Source organism: Anguilla anguilla, chromosome 9 (assembly GCF_013347855.1).
Source record: "Anguilla anguilla isolate fAngAng1 chromosome 9, fAngAng1.pri, whole genome shotgun sequence".
NCBI lineage: Eukaryota > Metazoa > Chordata > Actinopteri > Anguilliformes > Anguillidae > Anguilla > Anguilla anguilla.
Window position 1 is genome coordinate 52,840,710 of NC_049209.1, and position 22,971 is coordinate 52,863,680.

Here is a 22,971-nt window from a genome sequence, read left to right on the forward strand (position 1 = left end):
GAGAAGCAGGGAGGTGGGGAGAAAGCACACTCAAAACCAGAAAGAGCAGGCTGTCAGAGGAAGCAGACAGGGGGAAAAAGAGAGGGCAGGGAAGAGGTTGAGGAAAGAGAGAGGGGAGAGAGGGGGATGGAAAAGAAGGGAGAGAGAGAGACAGACAGACACACCTCCCTGCTCCAAACTCTCAGGTAAGGGAACTCAGGTCCCACACCTGTATGACCCAAAAAAACAACTGCTGACACCTGTGGGGAGAGGAGAGAGACAGACAGACAGACAGAGAGCCCGACAGAGACAGAGGGACAGACAGACAGAAAGATAGAGTTTACAACTGAATAAGTGGGGGATAATTTTTCTATGCGTGTTTGAATTTTTTTATGAGTCTATGAGGAAATTATTTGGGAGTGGTAAAATGATGTGTGTGTTTGGGGGGGTGATGTCATTTTGATGATTGATATTAAATTATTTTTAAAAAATGTATTATTGTGGAGTCAAATTGGCCGTGATACATGTGGTGGTGTATTGGTGACGTGTGCGTGCGTGCGTGTGTTATAATTAAAACACCAACGCTGCTATGCTGTTTGATTAATATAACTTTTATTCATGTGCACATCTGGGGTGATTCATGCACCTCATTCACCATCTCACTCATTCACCATCTCACACGTTCACCATCTCACTCATTCATCACCTCACTCATTCACCATCTCACACGTTCACCATCTCACTCATTCATCACCTCACTCATTCACCATCTCACCCATTCCATAAGTCAGTCACTCAGTCACCTGGCTTCTGAGCTAGGGCGGAACTGGCTGTGGTAAAACCTAAAAAACATCCAGCAGACCCTGTGGCTCCACAGGACCCAGACTGAGGGTCACTGTATTAGCAAGAGAAAGGCAGGACAGCAAAATCCCACTGAAAGGCCTGGAACCTGGTTCTAAACCAGCACGGTTTGTTTTCAGTGACACCTAGTGGTCACAGCAAGTACTACCACAGACAAGGACATCTTTACCTTTGTCACCTTTCTTTCTACCCAAAACTCAACTTTGTTGTGATCACAACAGTTAGGCTCAGTGAATCTCCCCTCAAGTTTAATGTTGGACATAATATCACACCAAGTTGGATCCTAAAATCCTATTTTTGTATGAAATAAGTACAATACATTTACCACAAAAATTGCCTCACAGCAGTTAGTTACATTCCTAAAAGGGGACCTACATACATTTCCCCTTTCTTCATATCCAAGAAGAATTCTTTTTTTAATCCACTGATATTATAAATTCTCCTTTTTTAGAAACACAAAACAGATTCATGAATTAAACACTTGGTTATATTTTACATGGTTCTTTCATGGAATAATCAGATTACTTTGCATTCTGCAAACGTGGAAATGGAACACGTGGTCATGTGACACAAAATATAAACACTGCAATGCAAAATACCTCGAGGTTGGACACACAGAGACAATATATCAATGTAGCAATTTCATGATATCAGTATCGTAACACTGCACATTTAATTTAGTAAGTGCTAGTGTATATACTTAGTTAGTGTGATGTTATGCTGCTGCGAGACCACACCCGTGGAAGCACCAGGGAGTACCATGTGACTCAAAGGCACCTTGGCACGGGTCTTACACGCGGACGACACGCGTGTCCCCAACACACCCGGCACGCCTGGGTTATGCCAGGAGTCTGACCTTTGACCTCGAACCCCAGAAACAAGCTATGTCGATGTCCATATGAGCAAGAAGATCAGGATGACGCAGAGTCCTAAACAGAGAGAGCAAGTGAGAGAGAGAGAAAGAGAGAGAGAGAGAGAGAGTGAGTGTTCTAGAACTCCACTGCTTTCAGTCACCAGCAGCGATTGTGACATCAGCATTTAGAATGTTCAGTTAAGAACATTCTAATCACTTATCTGTGACCTCACACCTTAAAGGGCTAAGCATATTTTAATCTGACAGTAAAATTAGAAACAATCAACTGGAGGTGAAAGCCTTGTGACGGCACGGTATGCGTGTCTGTGTCCATGCATGTGCACGTATCCAGTTTCTGGCTGCTAACCTTGAGCAGCACCACCAGCAGTGCGACCAGCAGGCCCAGAGCCGTGATGGAGGCCAGGACTGCACAGACGCAGACGGGCCGGGGGCAGCTGCACAGGGCTGCCTGCGTGAGGAGCTGGGCCCGGCGCAGGCGGGCGGGGCCCTGGGGCGGGTAGCGCAACTGGTTCAGGCCCTCCAGGGCCAGCGGCTTGACCAGACAGGACCGCAGGTGGCTCAGCTGCTCAAAGGTGTGCTTACCGTGGTAGCTGCCCATCCCGCTGTTACCTGCAGGGGGCGACATTGGGCACACACAGCCATTCACACATGGGGGAGAGTGGGAGGGGTGAGGCTCTGGGTAACTTGCCATGGATATTAAAATAAGAATGAATATTCAAATAATCATAGATTTGATTAAACTTAGGCTGTTCCTGTAAAAATAACATCTCCCCACGAAACAGGTTTGGTTTCACTCATTTTCATGCAGGAACATGAATTACATTCAAGAGTATATTTAATTTAAATAAATTGGACAGAGGGGCGTGGCTCACCCACACCCCCGAACGGCAGGGAGGGGACGGCGTAGTGCATCAGGACGTCGTTGGCGGTGACTCCTCCGCTGGACGTCTCCGCGATCATTCGCTTTATCACCTGACAGAGGGGCACAGACAGACCCGGTCTCGAACCCGCATCACCCAAGTCAGAGTCACACACACACACACGCTCATACATACACTCTCTCTGTCTCGCTAACACACACTGATTTACTCACTGACTCACTTGATTACTGGCTGACTGAATCACGCACTGACTGCCCGAGTCACTTGCTCACTGACTGACTGACTCACTGACTGACTGAGTCACTTGCTCACTGACTGACTGACTCACTGACTGACTGAGTCACTTGCTCACTGACTGACTGACTCACTTGCTCACTGACTGACTGACTCACTGACTGACTGAGTCACTTGCTCACTGACTGACTGAGTCACTTGCTCACTAACCGACTCACTCACTCACTGACTCACTGACTGACTGAGTCACTTGCTCACTGACTGACTCACTGACTGACTGACTCACTCACTTTCTCACTGACTCACTTGCTCACTGACCGACTCACTCGCTCACTGACTGACTGACTGACTCACTCTTTTTCTGGAGCTGAAGACGTACAGGGCCAGCGGTTTCTCTCTGGCGTTGATGAAGCGGATCGCCTCGTCCAGCCCGCTGACCGTTACTATGGGCAACAGGGGGCCAAAGATCTCCTGCTGCATCACCTTGGAGTCCGGCTGCACGTCCCGGAGGACCGTGGGGGCTGGGGGGCGGGGGGGGGGGGGGGGGGAGACAGAGGGATTAAGGGAGACCTGTGACAGTTTGTGACAATGTTATTAAGCACACACACACACACACACACACAGACAAATATACACCTGCAAACACACATGCACACACATACACACACACAAGCACAAACCCTCACAGGTACATACAGGTAGGTACATAGTAAAACACACATTTGCACGCCCCAACAGACAGACACACGCAGACAGACACACTCACACAGACAGACACACAGACACACTCACACAGACAGACAGACAGACAGACGGTCAGACAGACAGACAGACACACACAGACAGACACACAGACACACTCACACAGACAGACACACAGACACACTCACACAGACAGACACACAGACACACTCACACAGACAGACAGACGGTCAGACAGACACAGACAGACACACAGACACACTCACACAGACAGACAGACAGACAGACACACACAGACAGACACACAGACACACTCACACAGACACACGCAGACAGACACACTCACACAGACAGACACACAGACACACTCACACAGACAGACACACAGACACACTCACACAGACAGACAGACGGTCAGACAGACAGACAGACACACTCACACACACAGACAGACAGACACACCGATGTAGCGCTGCGCCTCGTCGCTCTGGCCCCCCAGGGCCACCTCGCTCCCCTCCAGCAGGGCCATCACCCGCTTGAAGTGGCGCGCATTGATGATGCGTCCATAGTCTGGGGAGGTCATGGGGTCGTCGCCATAGAACTCCTGCAAACAGGAAGTGACATCACAGAGCAGGGAGCAGGGGATGAGCACAGTCAGCAAACATGGGATTCGCTTCCTCTATTCGACAGAAGGCAGTGTGAGAGAGACAGAGATCTGAAATATATGACTGACATATTTGTCATTACACACAAATGTATTCCCCGCCAACAAAGTATCTTGAATTTGAATGAAAGCGTGAACAGAGAATATGAGTGTAAATAAAACTAAAATGGAACTTAAGAGAAACTGACACAGGGAGTGCCCAAAGAGAGAGAAAGATAATGAGAGAAAGATAATCTTGAAAGAGAGAGAGAGAGAGAGAGAGAGAGAGAGAGAGAGAGAGAGAGAGAGAGAGAGAGAGAGAGAGAGAGAGAGAGAGAGAGAGAGAGAGAGAGGGAGAGAGAGAGAGAGAGAGAGAGAGAGAGAGAGAGAGAGAGAGAGAGAGAGAGATTACTGCAGACAGGATGAGATCATGAGGAGTGAGAGAGAGAGAGAGAGAGAGAGACAGACCAGCAGGGTGCGGCCGATCTCCTCCACCACGCGGTCCTGGATGCTGGCCTCACACAGGACGTAGTCGGGGGCGATGCAGGTCTGGCCGCAGTTTGCGAACTTTCCCCAGGTGACCCGTCTGCAGGTAACGGGAGAGCGGAGCGTGAGAAAAGCATTGTGGGAACTGTACACCTGGTTAATGAAGTGGTTGGGATGATCACCTTGTGCACTACAACACGCACACACACACACATGCACAGACCCACACACTTACATATATACACACACACACACACAGACACACATACACACAGACATGCACACACACAAAATTCCACTATTTTATCTTAAAAAATGTTTTAATATCCCATAGAGAGACCCACCTTCATACAGTCCTAATCAGAGCGGTCTGGCTCAGGTAAACTATTTAAACGAGCAGCTCTGATCTCAAAAAACAGTGTAAATCTCCCCTGTGCATCTCCAGTACTGTGTTTTCATTAAACAGAGCAGATACAGTATAATATATGAGCACTGTAGAGTTATAATGTATCAGTACTGTAGAGTTAACTGGTAATGTTACAATATAGTTAGAATGTATCAATACTGTACAGTTATATAGTAGCAGTGTCTGACCGGCAGGCGATTGTGATGTCACAGTCCTTGTCGATGTAGCAGGGGCTCTTCCCCCCCAGCTCCAGGGTGACGGGGGTCAGGTGACGGGCGGCGGCCTCCATCACCAGTTTTCCCACGGCGGGGTTCCCCGTGTAGAAGATGTGGTCAAAACGCAACTTCAGCAGCTCCTGGGTCTCTGGGACCCCCCCGGTAACCACGGGATACAGCTCCTGAAACATGCACACGAGCACAAACGCAGCTAGCAGTCTGTGAGTCAGAGGACGTCAGTGGATCATGCAGGACAGGCGTGCTACCCTCCACAGATTTCCTGGTACTAGAACAGATGGACAGGTAAAGCAAGTGAGGCTTGTGTCCAGTAAAACAGGTACGGGGGACAACGCAGGCAGTGCGTGTAGTACAGGTAAGGCATACAACAGGTAGGTTGAGGATGGTGTGTTGTTACCTTGTCCAAATACTGAGGAAGCAGCTCCTTCAGAAGCTTGGATGAGTTCTCACTCAATTCTGATGGCTTCACCACTGCTGCGTTTCCTACACACACACATGCACACACACACACAATTTGAGCAATACAAACAAGGATTACAGACCCAGAAACAAGAGAGAGAGAGAGAGAGAGAAAGAGAGAGTGTGATTGCCAGGCCCACATTGATTTTCAAGATTGTAGAAAACAGTGTGTGTATGTGAGTGTGTGTGTGACTGTGCAAGCGTGTGTGAGTGTGTGTGTGTGTGTGTGTGTGTGGCAGTACCTGCAGCGATAGCCCCAATGAGGGGCTGGATGGTAATGGCCCAGGGGTAGTTCCAGGCTCCGATGATCAGCACCACCCCCAGCGGCTCTGGTTGGATGAACACCCTGTCAGTCAGAGTGAGCAGGTTCTTCTCCACCGGCCGGGGCGCCGCCCACTCCGCGAGCCTCTCCACGGCCAATCGGATCTCACCGTCTATCCCAATCAGCTCATACAACTGCAGGTCATACTGGCTCTGCAGACAGACAAACAGACAGACAGACAGACAGACAGACATCAGGGCCAGACCAACTACCTACACCAGGGGTGCACAACTCTATAAGGGTGTATAAGGGGTGTGAATCACTAGGTAACTGCTGAAGGTATAAAAGAGGAGAGGGTATACCACACTGTAGGGAAACTGAAGGTGTACAACAGCAGAAGGTATATGAGAGAAGCTCAAGGTATATAACATTAAAGAATATGAAAGAGTGTGAGGACAGAGCAGTGTAAAGGTGCCCAGGTGTGTTCCACAGGTGCGTTCCACAGGTGTTTTCCACAGGTGCGTTCCACAGGTGTGTTCTAATGACCCTACCTTGTTGATGTCCTGTGTTAGAGCAGCAGCGATCTCATCCTGCCTCTCCAGGAACAGCTTGCGCAGAGATTTCAGCTGCTGAACTCTGAACTTCAGGGGTCGCGACCTCCCAGACAGAAAGGCCTCTCTGGCCCTCTCTACAACCTCCATTTCTGCGGGCTGCCCTCAGCCACGCAGACCTGTGCACAAAACACATCAACACACCGCTTATCATTATAAACACACATACACATGCAAAATATCATTATGAACATATAAATTAGTACACTCGTTAAAAAAAAATGAATATACGGCAATTCAGAAAACGTAAACACTGCAATACTGCGTAGAAAGTAATTTTCTACGGCTAGAACTAAAAAATTATATTCCTTACATTATTGAACTGGTAAAGCATTTGCCGGAACTACTTGGCTTGGAAGCTACCGCCTCGGGTTTAAATGCATACCGGAACTCGGTATACAGAGCAGGAAAGACCTGTCAGCCTGTAGCATCTCTGCTAATCAGGCGTATTTGACAGCTTGTCAGCAAAGCCTACAACGCTGTCTGATACACAGAATTTCTGAAAAAACAGCATAACTATGCATAACTAATTGTGATTTTAACAAAGGGTCTGAAAACACACAAACCCAGATTTAACTAAATAACACGGTAGAGCCAATTAATAATTTTGCACGTGTTGAATTTAACACAGGTTGGTTCACACAGGTTTTACAGTTTACAGAACAACGCCAGACGTAAGTGCACGTGTCTTGTGCAACAGCTGACTTTCATAGAATGTGAAGGATTGAGACGTTCGTAAAACGTAAAAATGTAACGCGATTTAAACCACGGCGTTGTGGTTGCAAGCTAGAGCACAAAGAGCCGCTGTTGTTTGTTGGAACTATGTTTGTTGTTGAAGCCAGAAATGTACGCATAAGCAATGCATAATAAATTCAGTTCAAAATCGATTTTGTTGCAGATAATTAATGTAACTGGCAAGCAGATGCATATTCAGCAAATATGTCAATAGTTTCTGATTGTGCCGATTCAGTGTGACTAAGACATCATCCTTTCTTTGCTTATTTTGAAGAAGAAGAAAAAAACGGGCTCAGCTGCTCTGTATTATTTTCAAAATAGCCTTGCTATGTTAAACGATGCACCCAAGCCAGGGTAGGTAACTTTGCAAAACAGTTTTGCTTTGAAGGTTCGCGGAAAGGAGGCTACTAGCCAATCGTCAACACTCACTTGGAGGTTTTAAAGGGGGAAAAGCTTCGAACACCGTCTTTCACAACACACGCATCTTATAGAACAAAATCAGAGGAATAATCCGCGGGATTAGGAACAGCATTCACTCACCGGCTGACTGGCTGAATGATCGCCGAAACTGAGGAAAAAAGCAGCGAGTGATCTTCCCCAGTTTACTGCATTACCGAGACGTCCGAAATTCAGGTTCCGTTTCTTCAGCTACTTCCTCCCAAACTTGTCAGGCGCGTATTACAAAGGTTTACCACGGCAGAATGACATGAACCGCCGACCACAAACCAAAATGCTGTTGAATGCGGGTCTTAAGTCACAGAGTCGATTACCTCCCAGAAAGCGGTAACTGGTGCATTCGGGCTGTGGGGTGTTCTAAATGTGCACAGGATGGCGATGATATTCAAAAATGCCTGTTTCTCCCTTTTCGCCTAGGGTGTAGCCTACTTCTTTACTTGCTTTTCTCCCCAAGTTTTTTTTTCGAAATCGGTGTGCATTGTGTGGTACGTGAAGGCAAATACATTACCTTTTTCATCTTTTTTGTAAACAGGGGTACAACCCAGTTAAGAAGGCTACGCCTTAATATTACAGATGGCAGACATACACATGTATCTACTTACAATATGACACACCTGTACACGCACACACGGGTCAGGTGCATGCAAACACGCACACGCACACAAATAACAGATTCACGTTTCAAACTAACATTTTATTTGCAAACAATAGAATATAATCACAGTATTGTAAATGTCAGGTGATTTTCAGACAATATGTCATTTCAGCAAAATAATTAAAATGTTCGTTCCATAAAACAGCAGCTATGTTGTGAGCATTATTTTTAAATTGCTGAATTAACAAGAAATAAAATGTTACCATGGCAATACATACAGTACACAGTTTACTGCATTTCATAATGGCTAGTGCACATTCACACTGACCCATTCCTGCACTTCAATCAAAAATGTAAACATGAATTAGCAACATAATTCTGACTGAATATGAATTTCCAACATAATTCTGACTGAATATGCATATGTATGTCCATACATATCTAGTGTGAATTGCGTGAGGTATCCGTTACAATTATTTCAGTTTTACTTCAGAAAAGGCTGGAAAAACTCAACCTGATGTTCCTTCATTAGAGTTGTCCATGTGCTTCTATTCTAGTTCTGTGATGATATAGACCCAACAAGTCATGTTGTCATTTCCTTCAGATTTGTTAGCATCTTCGAGACTTCTGGATAAAAAATTCCTTCAAAACAATGCATGACACATTTGGATGTTTGCATATGAAAAAAAAAATGCTTTTCACCCATTTTTTTAAATCTAAAAAAGAATTGGTGCAAAACCAAAATTCTAAAGCCTAAATGGTAAGCCCCACCCTTGATGGCCAATCGCACAACTATGACATCACACATTGGGCTGCATCTCGAGCTACCACTCACACACATGAACCGCTTGCTATTACCTGTTGGCGTAAAAAATTATATTTTCCTATTTTGAATAGTTGTATATATTTTCAATATCTTTATTGTTGCTATAGTTACTATTGTTACTGTTCTCATTAGTAATTCTCCTTATTTGAGTAGTTTATTTAAATATCTTCGTTGGCTAATGTTACCTTTGACTAGCTGCAATGGCCTCATAACGGAAATAACTGTTTCGGCGGGAAATTCAGTGGATCCAGTGCCATTTAAGAGAGAAATGTGTGTGGACAAAATCATCCGAGTTTTAAATGCCAGTTCGAATCACAGAATGTGACAGGGATGATTATGTTAATCTCCCATTCATTTTCCCCATAGAGAAATTCACCATTGATCAGGAAGTCCATTTATGGGCAAAGGCTTTTGCCCTGCATTAATTCAAATTTCCAAGGCTTATTCTAACTGGCTGGGAAAGACTGGAAGGCCTCTGGCCAAATGACAGGATGTTCTCCAGTCACATAACACAAAGACCTTCAGTCACATGACAGGAAGACCCGTGGTCCCATGACAGGAAGTCCTACTGCCAAATGACAGGAAGACTTCTGGTCCCAGGACAGGAAGACCTCCAGTTACACAACAGGATGTCCTCTGGTCACATGACAGGGAGACCTAGCCAATCACATTTCACTAGGGGTCCTGAGCTTTGAAACGTGAAGACACAAATACTACAGAACTTCATATACAGGGTCCCCAGTACCCCCATTAAGCAGCCATTACTGGAATAACTGTGAATCCAGTAAAGGCAACATCCTTCAGCTCTTTTCCTTCATTAAAACTAAATCCATTTGCAGAGTAATGGAAATAAATGCTATTTAAAAAAAAAAAACAACCTGAGCTAACAGGTTAAAACTAAAAACTCCATCAAGTGCCGTAGATAAAATAATCAGCAATTAGACGATAAAGTAGCCCAACTGAGGTTTTTGGGTAAGGTAGATAAAATAATCAGCAGTTAGACGATGAAGTAGCCCAGCTGAGGTTTTTGGGTAAGGTAGATAAAATAATCAGCAGTTAGACGATGAAGTAGCCCAGCTGAGGTTTTTGGGTAAGGTAGATAAAATAATCAGCAGTTAGACGATAAAGTAGCCCAGCTGAGGTTTTTGGGTAAGGTAGATAAAATAATCAGCAGTTAGACGATAAAGTAGCCCAGCTGAGGTTTCTGGGTAAGGCCTGTGTGGTCAAGACAGCCGCGGGCCCCAAATCTCACTGCGCAGCCGGAGTCCATCTGCGCAGATCTGCAACAGCCCCTCACTGCCAATACCTCTGCAAAGCAAACAACACCACCAATCAGAACCCAGAACACATGCCCCACCCCCCCAAACTCACCAGTCAGATTCATAACCTTATGGCACTATGAGCCAAACCAGGCTGCTCATAACCTTACAGCACTAAGTCCAGCCAATAGGAATGGGCTTTGCTAATAAGCCAATGGTCAGCTGACCTCTCCTGATGAATAGTGAGCTTGTGCTAAACAAGCTAGAACCAATCAAATTGCAGGAAACCACTGGGACATAGCGTAACCCCCCTTTCCAGATGCTAGAGATGAGAGCAGGGTCAACACTACCTACTTACCTGCCTGCTCCCCCCCCCCCCCACCACCACCACCACCACCGCCATCCCAAATATCACAATGGAAACATTCCTTCCCCCAGGGGGTCCGTTCGCACCAATCAGGTGCCTGTATAAAGGACATGTGACTGCACGCGACTCAAGGGCATGCAGAGAAAAGCAGAGGAGTCTGGCGAGGAAGAACAGGGGGCATTATGAGCAATTAAAGCAGCCATTTTCAGGTTGGATTACATTACAGGCATTTAGCAGACGCTCTTATCCAGAGCGACTTACACAACTTTTTACATAGCATTTTACATTGTATCCATTTATACAGCTGGATATATATACTGAAGCAATGCAGGTTAAGTACCTTGCTCAAGGGTACAACGGCAGTGTCCTTACCCGGGAATCGAACCGGCGACCTTTCGGTTACAAGCCCAGTTCCTTACCCACTGTGCCGCACTCCGTCCTAGCGGATTACCCAGCAGACACTGTGTGGTTTGTCTGGACGTAGACAAAGGGAGCTCTGTGAAGCATGACCAGGCTCCAGGGTCATGTGATTTACGGGAGCCAACACAATACATCCAAAGTGTAATCGTCAAGAACATTAAATAAAAGATTTTTTTTTAGATTATGTCTAGTGATGACAAAGTTGAGCTGCAGCTAGCTGCGTGGTCCTTTTTGATTCTTTACATCTCTTGTGGTGTACGAATCTCACTCGCAAATTTACTGGCTAGCTAATGCCAACTTGAACAAAAAATAACAGAAACAAGTGGATGAGTTTCTCTTCAAAAACATCATTACATAGGTCCAGTAAACCACCCCCACTGTCTCTGATTGGCTCATGATTTGGGGGCATGAATAACATCACAAGAGAGGCTGAAATTCTCGAAGTTTGACCTTGAAGGAAAAAAAAAAAAAGGAAGAATTTGGTAAGCCACGGGGCCTGATTCCCTAGAGTTAGCAGGGCTTTGTCTGTGGATAAAAGCCTATTGTGTCTGTAATTACCACAGCCACAGCAACAGACCGCCACTCACACACGGGCGGCCTACAGTCACGTCTCAAAAGCCCTGTTCACACAGGAAGTACCCCTGATGGGTGTGGGGGGGGGGGGGGTATTTTACCTGGAATCCTAACATCCCAAACACCTGGCGGGGTGGGGGTGGGTATTTTACCTGGCATTCTGACCTCTATAACCTCCTACACACCTGGCGGCGTGGGGGTGGGGGGGGTATTTTACCTGGAATTCTGACCTCTATAACCTCCTACACACCTGGGGGGGAGTGGGGGGTGTTTTACCTACACAGGTATTCAACTTCTGGCAAAATCACCAGTACAGACGGCTACTTTGCCTCTATCAGCCTGAAGCCAATTAGAGACTCCCATTCCTGAGCATGCTCAGTCAGGCAAAGCAGCCACTGACAGTCACAGAGATAATGGTATGGCTGGAAAAATCAAGGCAAATTCACTGCTAAATGGAATGGTCACTGCACTATTTTTTTACAATGGCTTATTTGCTGGCCCTTTAAAAAATTCTGCTGACATGACTTTTTTCAACATGGTTTCATTTCCCTTTTCTAATTTCTCACTGTTTGGAACACCCAATCATATCTCTGGGCTGTTTGGGACACCCAATCATATCTGTGGGCCCAAATTCAACCCATCTGAACAGCAGTAGTGCCCAGTAAGTCGTTGTGGCGATCAAATACAGGGACTCTTTTTTCTCTCTCTCTCTCCTTGGCGGAACACTCTGTACGCAAACTTAGAACAGTCAGATCCAGTGGCGCCAATTAAGCCTTCTCAAATTTACCCGTTCTTGTTCCAAGACAGTGCTTACTGTCCCAGAGAGAACAACGGCTCTTTAAGGAAAGAAACCTGGCAGGGTAAATGATCTTTAATTGCATACCTGCTGCCATTTCAGCTGTGATTATAATAATGAAATTAATATTGGGCCCGCTTTCATATAATAACATTAACACAATGTTACTGTGAGGTTTTCCGCATCTGATATTTACGTATTCATGAGCGTACGCTGCAATTCAGCTAGCACTGCTAGAGCTTATTTACAAATAAAGTTTAAGCAAGAATGACGAAGTGTCATGTGAGCAGCCTCTAAGTCAGTGTTCTAGAACTCCTCACTGCCTTCAGTCACCAGCAGCGATTGTGACATCAGCGTTAGAATGTTCTAACGTTCTAATGTCACATCTGTGACCTCACAGCTTTTAAATCAAAGCTGGCACATCCCTGAAACAAGCCAGGCTGCTGACAGGCCTCAGCCAATCAGGATCCCCCCCCCATCGCCCTCACCTGGATCAGCACGGCGGCGACCACGGTGAGCATGGCGAACATGGCCAGCCGGCCCAGGCGGCCGAAGTCCACCTGCTTGAGGATGAAGAAGCGCGCCCAGCTCAGCTTCTGCGCCGTGTGGGGCGGGTAGCGCATCTTGTTGACGCCCTCCATGCCCAGGGACTTGATGAGGCAGCCGCGCAGGTGGCTCAGCTGGTCGAAGCTGTGCTTCCCGTGGTAGCTGCCCATCCCACTGTTGCCTGCAGGGGGCGCCAAAAACACAGATTCAGCTCGGGAGGCCAACAGCATCGTCAACACTCTGGTATTCACAGAAAACTACAAACATCCTCTCCTTTACAGTTCCAGATGCTGGTAGGCTCTGTACCAGGGTGCATACAGCCTGCAGCAGCCATAAATGGAGGCCCAGCTGCCAATTACATGACTTTACTTCACTTTCCATTCACTACTTGAACAAACTGTTTGCGTGCACTCCTAACTAACTTACTGTGAATTGTCTCTCTTAAAGAAATTCTAATCTTGGTGAGACTCACCAGCTTAAATAAAATTAATTATTATTATTTATTTTTTTTAATTGAAAGGAACCTTTTAAAACATGTATAACAACTAGCTAACAAGTGGAGCTCAAAAGGTACCACAGTCCACAGAAAATGGGGTCACTCACCTACACCCCCAAAGGGCAGTGCGCTCACAGAGAAGTGAACCAGGCAGTCATTACCCAGGACCCCACCGCTCGAGGTCTCCGAGATAACACGTTTGATCAGCTGGAGAGGAGAGAGGGAGGGAGGAAGAGAGAGAGAGAGCGGGGGGAGATGGAGGGGGTGAGAGAAAGAGAGGGGGGAGATGGAGGGGGTGAGAGAAAGAGAGGGGGGAGATGGAGGGGGTGAGAGAAAGAGGAACGAGGAGATGGAGGGGGTGAGAGAGAGAGAGGAAGAGAGAGTAAGAGAGAGAGAGGGGGGATGGGGCGTGCGTGTGTGAGAGAGACGGAGAGAGAAAGAGAGGAAGCGAGTGAGAGAGAGAGAGAGATATAAATCAGCTTTCCATTACCAGCGGTAAGCACTTAAGCCTGTGTATAAGAACAGTCCTCTAATAAACATAGCTTAAATACTTGCCATGCCAATCTTTAATGTTGGGTGTTTGCAATATTGCACTGCATCACTAATCTGATTCTCAATAGACACACATGCATTCCTCACCCCCCCCCCCACCTTTTCCCTCTACAGAGTTCAGTTATCTGTCTGTCTGCTTGCTGTGTTTGTTGACATTTGCTGCCTTTGCTTTTCTAGCACAATTCAGGGTCAGATTCAAATTCAAATGGGGTCTATCTGCATGATAAGTGAACATTGGCATTGCCAAAACCTTTAACCCATTTAATCTCATTCTCCCCCAGGTTTGCTTGTAATACCAGCAATCCAGGAGAAGTCTGTGAGACTTGGTTTAAATTGTATTTGTGGTCGCAGTTGTGACCACTGGGATTAAACGAATGGAAGTGAATCTTTCATTCAGTTTTTTTAATCAAGCTGTGGAAAGGCCCAGTCAGTAGTGCAGTGCAGTAGAGAGATATGGGTCCTGCACATAAGACTTGTTACTGGGGATCTTCTGGCTCCTGTCCATGTTTGTGTGTGATTTTCCAGGAAGGGGCGGGGCTAATGTCTGCAGTGAGATGCTTAACCTGGCGCGCTCAACAAACAGCAAACACTGAGCAAACTGGGCTGGCTCTGGCCATCAAAACAGCACATGATGACTCACTTAGGGGTATATGCCCCCCAAAATACCCCAAAACCCCCTGCTAATGCCCCCACCCAATACCCCCAAACAATATCCCCACCCAATACCCCCCCGCTAAAGACCCCAGCCAATGCCCCCTCCAATACCCCCAGCCAATAATTCTCCTGTGGGTGTGTGAGCTCACTGTGCAGGTGTGTTGTATTGTCCTACAGGTGCAGGTGTGTTACCTTGTTATCCTGAGAGAAGACGTACAGGGCCAACGGCTTCTCTCTGGCGTTGATGAAGCGGATCGCCTCCTCCAGCCCGCTGACCGTTACTATGGGCAACAGGGGGCCAAAGATCTCCTGCTGCATCACCTTGGAGTCCGGCTGCACGTCCCGGAGGATCGTGGGGGCTGGGGGGGGGGGGGGGGGAGGTATTACTGTGTGCATCACAAAGCTCAATGGATCTGGGCTTGGCAGCCATTTTGGGCTGGAACTATCTGAAATCCCAGCGAGGCAAATTCAGATTTAATTGTGGGTTTTGGTTTCAACCGGTTCTCCATGCCTAAAACCGCTCATTACTATGTTAAAAACCCGACTATAAACAGAGAGAACTCTGTAACAGACAGAGATCTGTGTAACCCTTTAACGTGTGAGGTCACAAACGCGTGATTACAACGTTCTTAGCTGAGCGTTCTAATGCTGACGTCACAATCAGTACTGGTTACTGACAGCGACGGAGTTCTAGAACACCAAGTTTAAAAAAATAAAAAAATAAAAAAAAATACCGTGACTCAGTCTGTGTCATGATATAGCACTGCGCCTGAAAGCTCTCGTACCGATGTAGCACTGCGCCTCGTCGCTCTGGCCCCCGAGGGCCACCGTACTGCCCTCCATCAGCCCCAGCACCCTGCTGAAGTGCCGCTGGTTGATCATGCGCCCGTAATCCTCACAGGCCTTGGGGTCCTCCGTGTAGAACTCCTGAGACAACGAGCACAAAACCAGGACAGTATAAAAACAGCCCAGCGTTAAGACAACTGTTACATCAAAAGAGAAGGTCTGTAGCACACAAGCCACAGGTGCTTCTGCATATATTGGATGAAGAAGCACTTTTCCCCCATTTAAAAATTCAAGGACCAAATTTCAGCCATCTTTTCTTCTTAATTTTCTTTTTATAATTTACCATTTAGAACAGCTTTAACTGTTTTAACAGTAGACATAAAAAATATGTAATATTTTTAATTATTTTTTATAAATTAAAGCCACAAGCAGCGTTGGGAGCGGTCCAAGCGAGATAGGTGCCATTTTGTCACGCTCCTGTCGTCCCTGCCTTATTCCCTGTCGTCAAAGCGTATAATGTGGGAGAAAACATGAAATGTCTCCAGAGACACTGTAGCTGGAAAAATTGCCCTACCAGTGTCACCTTTTGACTTGTACACTCCTGCCCAATATAGGATTGCTAGTGGGTCACATCCAGCTCTTTCCAATTGTTACCATACACACGCCTCCCCTCTAAGTTTGTCATCTCAAGAATATCGTTTTGCATTGATGGTGTTATGAAGAGTTCAAATGCAGACTTTATGTCTTGTACATGACTGCTACCATATCTGGTGGAGCCTGGAACCATTTTGATGACATTACCAGCACTAAGTCTACCCTGTCTTTCAACTGGGGATCCAGACCATGGTAGTTCTCCATTTTTGGAAGTAAACATGTCAGTTCTTGGTGGTTGAGAGATGACAGGAGGGTTTGTTGATGGTTGAGAGGCGACAGGAAGGTTTCTTGGTGGTTGAGAGATGACAGGGGGGTTTGTTGGTGGTTGAGAGGCGACAGGAAGGTTTCTTGGGGGTTGAGAGATGACAGGAGGGTTTCTTGGGGGTTGAGAGATGACAGGAGGGTTTCTTGGTGGTTGAGAGATGACAGGAGGGTCTTTTGGTGGTTGAGAGATGACAGGACGGTTTAGTGGTGGTTGAGAAACAAAAGGAGGAGCAGAATGTGGTATCTCATAGGCTTCATTCTCATCATCAGAGGAGGATGCCACACAGTCAGGGTCCTCCTCAACATTATCCTCAGTCTCAGACATATCGTCATCTAAATCACTTTCACCCTCCAAGATCTGTGACAGATCTGTGATCTGTGAACCTCAGTGGCAGAAAATATATGCCTCTGTCTGGTGGTCATTTTCAAAATCCTTAGTTGAGGCACAAATGCAAAGAGAAATGGTTTAGAGGGCTGTGTGTGCAGCCCTTATTATAAGTTTGCCCCCGCCCCCATGTTGCGAGAATGATCAGAGATCTCGTGGGAACTATGTTTTCTCCTCACACACACACACACACACACAAATGTGAAAGTGCCCTCAGCCAACACAACAAAAACAAGATCAGAGCGCCTCAGAGACAGATAGAATAATAATACATAAATACACATTTCAAATAATATTGAGAAAAAACGACATTGAGAAAAAATGAAACAAAAGACGAAATATCAACTCGCGACCTGCATGCTGCTCGCAGAGTAGCCTACCGTATTATTTATTTAGACATTGGCAGATAAGAAAATTTTCAGTTGTGGTGTGGGAGTTATGGTCTTTTAAAATATGACCCTTTGTTATAGCGCCACCATCTGGCCGACATAGGTGATTTGTAGTGCCTGAGTAGTGGGGGGCCATAGGAACCCACCTGCCAAATTTGGTTGCTCCAGGACTTATGGTTGCTGAGCCTCAGACACTTTTATCGGAGAAAAATAAGAATGATAATAATCCTAACAGATACAATAGGGTTCCACCAGCTTCACTGCTTGGACCCCTAGTAATCAGTAAAATCTTAAATCATTAGTGAAAGCTGCTGGTACCAGTGCAGACACAGTGGGGAGGGGGGGGGCCTCAGGTGTACCCCTGGATTTGGGGGGAATACTGACCTTCACACACTTGCCAATCTCTTCCACCACACGGTCCTGGATGCTGGGCTCACACAGGAGATAGTCGGGGGCGATGCAGGTCTGGCCGCAGTTTGTGAACTTTCCCCAGGTGACCCGTCTGCAGGTAACAGGGTAGTACACAGTGTTATAATGCATCAGTACAGTAGAGTTATAATGCATCAGGACTGTAGGGTTATAATGCATTATTACTGTAGAGTTATAATGTATCAACACTGCACTACAGAGTTACAGTGTATCACAACTGCACTGAGCTATTATGTGTCATTACCGTACATTACTGAGTTATATAGTAGCAGTGTCTGACCGGCAGGCGATTGTGATGTCACAGTCCTTGTCGATGTAGCAGGGGCTCTTCCCCCCCAGCTCCAGGGTGACGGGGGTCAGGTGACGGGCGGCGGCCTCCATCACCAGTTTTCCCACGGCGGGGTTCCCCGTGTAGAAGATGTGGTCAAAACGCTGCCTCAGCAGCTCCTGGGTCTCTGGCACCCCCCCGGTAACCACGGGATACAGCTCCTGAAACATGCAAATGCACACACACACACACACACACACACACACAGAAAATAAGGCACATGCACAGACACACACGTGTGCTAAATTAAGTAAATCCATACACAGCTCATTTACAGTCAAAGGGAAACTGTATCCAGTCTCCTAAAGGCTCAGTAACAGCTCAGGTAAGGTGGGGGGGGGGGGGTGTTTACCTTGTCCAGGTAAACGGGGAGCAGTTCCTCCATCACCTTAGACGTGTGAGCACTGACCTCCGAGGGCTTCACTACGGCAGCATTACCTGGGGAGGGAAGAATGATTTTAAAAATATATATTTTAGATTTGTTTATAATATTTTATATTAATGTGATTATGCATTTTACATTGGTGATACTCTTACGTAAAAATCACATGTTCAAAAACCATGAGTCCAAAAACCACGTGAACACCCAACATGGGAAAAATACTCATGTGAACAATAAAAATAATCCCACTTTAGAATATGAGAGTGGGAAATGGTAACCTTTGTTAGGGTAGGGTTCACTCACTCACTCACTCACTCACTCACTCACTCACTCACTCACTCACTCACTCACTCACTCACTCACTCACTCACTCACTCACTCACTCACTCACTCACTCACTCACTCACTCACTCACTCACTCAAGCAAGTCGTTATCTTTACACACGACACCACTGAGTCGAATACTGCAGTTGACCTTGGACATCCCACTGTTGCTACGGCGATAACCCCTGTCCAGACTGACAGACACCAGTGGAATTACACGACGGAAAGACCTCACATAGCACCACCAAGGAAACCTTTGTTTTTTGGGTGAGCCGAGCGATTAGTTCTCTTGGCAATGGTCAGTTTGTTGTTGCCTCAGCACAGTGCCACGATGGACCTCTCACCCACTAACAACGCTTTTCCCTCAAACATCGATTGTGACATCACAACCACTGGAGATAAGCTTGTGGTTCAGCTAACGCCTTGCTCCACAGCAACAATCGCTGAGTCACTCTCCACCGCGCACTCTCTACCGTGCGCTCCCCACCGTGCGCTTTCCACCGTGCACTCTCTACCGTGCGCTCCCCACCGTGCGCTTTCCACCGTGCACTCTCTACCGTGCGCTCCCCACCGTGCGCTTTCCACCGTGCACTCTCTACCGTGTGCTCCCCACCGTGCGCTTTCCACCGTGCACTCTCTACCGTGCGCTCCCCACCGTGCACTCTCAGAAACGATGCGTAAATATCCCACAGGCTTTTTTTGTGCTACTAATTTTTGTGTTACAAAGCGAGACTTTTCATACACAGACTGTGCTGAAAGCAACAGCAAAATGTCCTGTCCTCAATTAAGACACGGAGGTGTGTCCAAAAATATGACAGGTTCATTTTTTTTTAAGACACCTGTTTTCTGAGAGCCTGGAGAGTCTGTCTACGCCCGGGCGTACGCTAGCAGTGTGAGAGCAGAGAGGGCCCTCAGAGCAAAGTGCACGTTTCAGACCCGCCCCAGTCAGCGCCCTTTAACTCGCTGCCGATAACAGGGGAGTTACACAACAATAAATGATTAGGACTCACTGAAAAGATAAACTCAAAAAGTCACTGAACAGATGCACTCAAGAGTCACTGAAAAGACAGACAGAACAGATACACTCAAAAGTCACTGAAAAGACAGACAGAAAAAATACACTCAAAAGTCACTGAACAGATACACTCAAAAGTCACTGAAAAGATACACTCAAAAGTCACTGAAAAGACAGACAGAACAGATACACTCAAAAGTCACTGAAAAGACAGACAGAAAAAATACACTCAAAAGTCACTGAACAGATACACTCAAAAGTCACTGAACAGATACACTCAAAAGTCACTGAACAGATACACTCAAAAGTCACTGAACAGATACACTCAAAAGTCACTGAAAAGATACACTCAAAAGTCACTGAAAAGATACACTCAAAAGACACTGAAAAGATACACTCAAAAGTCACTGAACAGATACACTCAAAAGTCACTGAAAAGACAGACAGAAAAAATACACTCAAAAGTCACTGAAAAATACACTCAAAAGTCACTGAACAGATACACTCAAAAGTCACTGAAAAGATACACTCAAAAGTCACTGAAAAGACAGACAGAAAAAATACACTCAAAAGTCACTGAACAGATACACTCAAAAGTCACTGAAAAGATACACTCAAAAGTCACTGAAAAGATACACTCAAGAGTCACTGACACTGACAGGGAATTTGTCAGCCTTATTAAACCGTATTACCTTATTATTACTAGTGAACCTAGATTTTCATTCCAACCCTAACAAAGCGCACCTCATTTAACAGCTAGAGCAGGGCTGCCCGTACAGGGCGATAGATCTCCAGGAACAGGGACGGGCAGCCTTGGTCTGAAGGGACCCTGCTTAAACCAGGCCGTCATTTTAACAGACATAAAGAGGGACTAAAAGCCCCCTCCCCCCCCCCAGTCCTGGGGAGTTACCGCACCCCCACCCCGGGGGGGGGGGGGGGGGGCTCCAGAAACGCACCTGCGGCGATGGCGCCAATGAGGGGCTGCAGGGTGACGGCCCAGGGGTAGTTCCAGGCGCCGATGATCAGCACCACGCCCAGCGGCTCGGGCTGGATGAACACCTGGTCCGAGAGCGTCAGCAGGTTCTTCTCCACGGGCCGCGGTGCCGCCCACTCCTTCAGCTTGCTGACCGCCAGCCCGATCTCGCTCTCCAGGCCCAGCGTCTCGTACAGCGGCGTGCCGAGCTCGCTCTGCGCCGGGACGACATCCACAGCGCCCCCCGCAGGACACGCGTTAAAACACACACAGCCAGACAGCCCCCCCGAAATGACACGCGTTAACACACACACAGACAGACAGCCCCCCTCCCACAGGACATGCATTAAAACGCACACACACAGCCAGACAGCCCCCCTCCCACAGGACATGCATTAAAATGCACACAGACAGACAGACAGCCCCCCCCCCCCCGCAAAAAAGGAATGCAGTGAAAGACAGTGGCTCGTCCAAAATGGGCGTGGGGGGATGGAGGGTGGGCAAGTCCAAACTCGTGTATCTACAGGTGGTCTGCGAGTGACTTTTTCTTCTCTTAAAAACGGTTAGCACACAGGCACCCCAGTGGGTCAGCTGCCGCGTTGGCTCACCTTGTTGAGGTCCTTCTTGAGCGCATCGCAGATCTCCTGGCTTCTCTCCACGAGGAAGCGCTGCAGCGACTTGAGCTGCATGATCCTGTAGTCCAGCTGCTTGGACCGTCCCGTGAGGAAGGCCTTGCGCGCGCGCTCCACCGCCTGCTGCTCCCGAGACATGGCTCCCAAACTGCGCATGTGCGACACACACATCAAACGCTCCGCTATAACATTGCTGCGTAATGGCACTAAACGATCCATCAATCAGGACCATTTATTTATTTATTTATTTATTTAAATATTCATTAAAAGTTAAATAAATAGAGCGCATGCTCCTTTTAGCTTTTTTTTTTTTTTTGCTAAATTACTAAATTTCAGCATGTTCCTATTACATATTAGTTTAAACCGTAACAATGCACCTCGACCTTTGGAGAGAAAAAAAAGCTGTATGCCAACTGTGTAACACTGTTTGCCAGAGAGGTGTGTCCAGTCCGCTATCACTCCTGTGTATAGCGAGGAATGAGGTAACTACATATCACATAAATTGGCTTAGGCTATTTTACAATATGTTAAAGCAGGGAGCGATGAAAAACAAGCCGAAGACTAACTTCCTGCTATTGCACATAATGCCTATTGCGAGTTTACATGGTGCAACGCACTTAACTTTAGCACTTGCCCGGCGAGATGTGATGTAGTCACTGCTGGCAACAAATGTGTTGCCCAAACACAACACGAGTTTCACAAAATAGATCGCGGCATCATGGGTATTCTGCTTTTTTGCTTAATTTGCATTTTACACGTACGTCCTTATCCGGAGACAAACTGTTAACCAAGTGACAGGACAAACCACAAAACAAAAACTCAACGATAATAATTCGCAGTTCTGAATGAATTTTGGAAATCGGGCGAGCTATTTGAAAAAGTAAGACCGGCGAACTGTCAGTTTCTAAACGTGCGATTCTATATAACAGCTGGTTATCAACATTCATTATACCACGGCCAACAGTAATGATTATCTCCAGGTTTGACAGCTACAAAGAAACAACTACTTGCACGCGATGGGTAGGTTACATCATACGTAGCCTATATCCAGTCCTCCAAGCGTAGTTGAACAGAAGTAGCCTACAACACTGTCAATAAAGCAACCACAGCTATGCGTAAAACGAACAGGTCCTGTTATTTGTACGCAGCCGTACTGGCTATTTCTTACCTTAAATATTCCTTTATGGGGATATGGAACTGTAACGTTAGTTAGCGATTTGCGTCTCCCAACCAACTGAATCTCCTACGTTTTATGCGCTCAAATACCGTACAAAATGACCCCTGTCCGTATTTTCTAAAACTCTGCTGCCCCAGATAGCTTCAGGCAGGGGGAACTGTTCCGTTAACAATGCTGTAACCGGAGACGCAAACTTGGAATTAGACACCACGGCCGGCCATCTTGTTCAGAAGCGACGCAGCGATTCGTCGGTAGATATGTCACTCAAAATATGTTCCGGCTCTTGCGGTTATTGCTGGATAAAGCGTTTCAAGTAAACCCTTATAA

At 46.6% G+C, this 22,971-nt stretch overlaps 2 protein-coding genes across 3 annotated transcripts; both read right to left on the reverse strand.

Annotated features, from left to right (window-relative positions):
- Positions 1 to 569: 569 nt before the first annotated feature.
- Positions 570 to 8,185, reverse strand: LOC118235782 (aldehyde dehydrogenase, dimeric NADP-preferring-like). Its single transcript, XM_035433571.1, has 11 exons — positions 7,907 to 8,185; positions 6,572 to 6,750; positions 6,001 to 6,232; positions 5,697 to 5,782; positions 5,255 to 5,463; positions 4,643 to 4,760; positions 3,994 to 4,135; positions 3,184 to 3,350; positions 2,587 to 2,686; positions 2,061 to 2,323; positions 570 to 1,769 (listed from the first exon to the last, which is right to left on the reverse strand). The coding sequence occupies exons 2-11, from the start codon at positions 6,719 to 6,721 to the stop codon at positions 1,752 to 1,754; spliced, it is 1,485 nt and encodes a 494-aa protein (XP_035289462.1). The 5' UTR covers positions 6,722 to 6,750; positions 7,907 to 8,185; the 3' UTR covers positions 570 to 1,751.
- Positions 8,186 to 8,495: 310 nt separating this feature from the next.
- Positions 8,496 to 22,840, reverse strand: LOC118235783 (aldehyde dehydrogenase family 3 member A2-like). Of its 2 annotated transcripts, XR_004766918.1 has the most exons (12): positions 22,636 to 22,840; positions 21,444 to 21,615; positions 20,819 to 21,050; positions 18,494 to 18,579; positions 18,094 to 18,302; positions 17,769 to 17,886; positions 15,692 to 15,833; positions 15,099 to 15,265; positions 13,808 to 13,907; positions 13,147 to 13,385; positions 11,242 to 11,343; positions 8,496 to 10,551 (listed from the first exon to the last, which is right to left on the reverse strand). XR_004766918.1 is itself a non-coding variant. In XM_035433572.1 (11 exons), the coding sequence occupies exons 2-11, from the start codon at positions 21,603 to 21,605 to the stop codon at positions 10,537 to 10,539; spliced, it is 1,470 nt and encodes a 489-aa protein (XP_035289463.1). In that variant the 5' UTR covers positions 21,606 to 21,615; positions 22,636 to 22,839; the 3' UTR covers positions 8,496 to 10,536. The 2 variants fall into 2 exon arrangements, 1 of the variants encoding a protein (XP_035289463.1); XM_035433572.1 differs by lacking the exon at positions 11,242 to 11,343 and having other exon boundaries at positions 22,636 to 22,839.
- Positions 22,841 to 22,971: the final 131 nt, after the last annotated feature.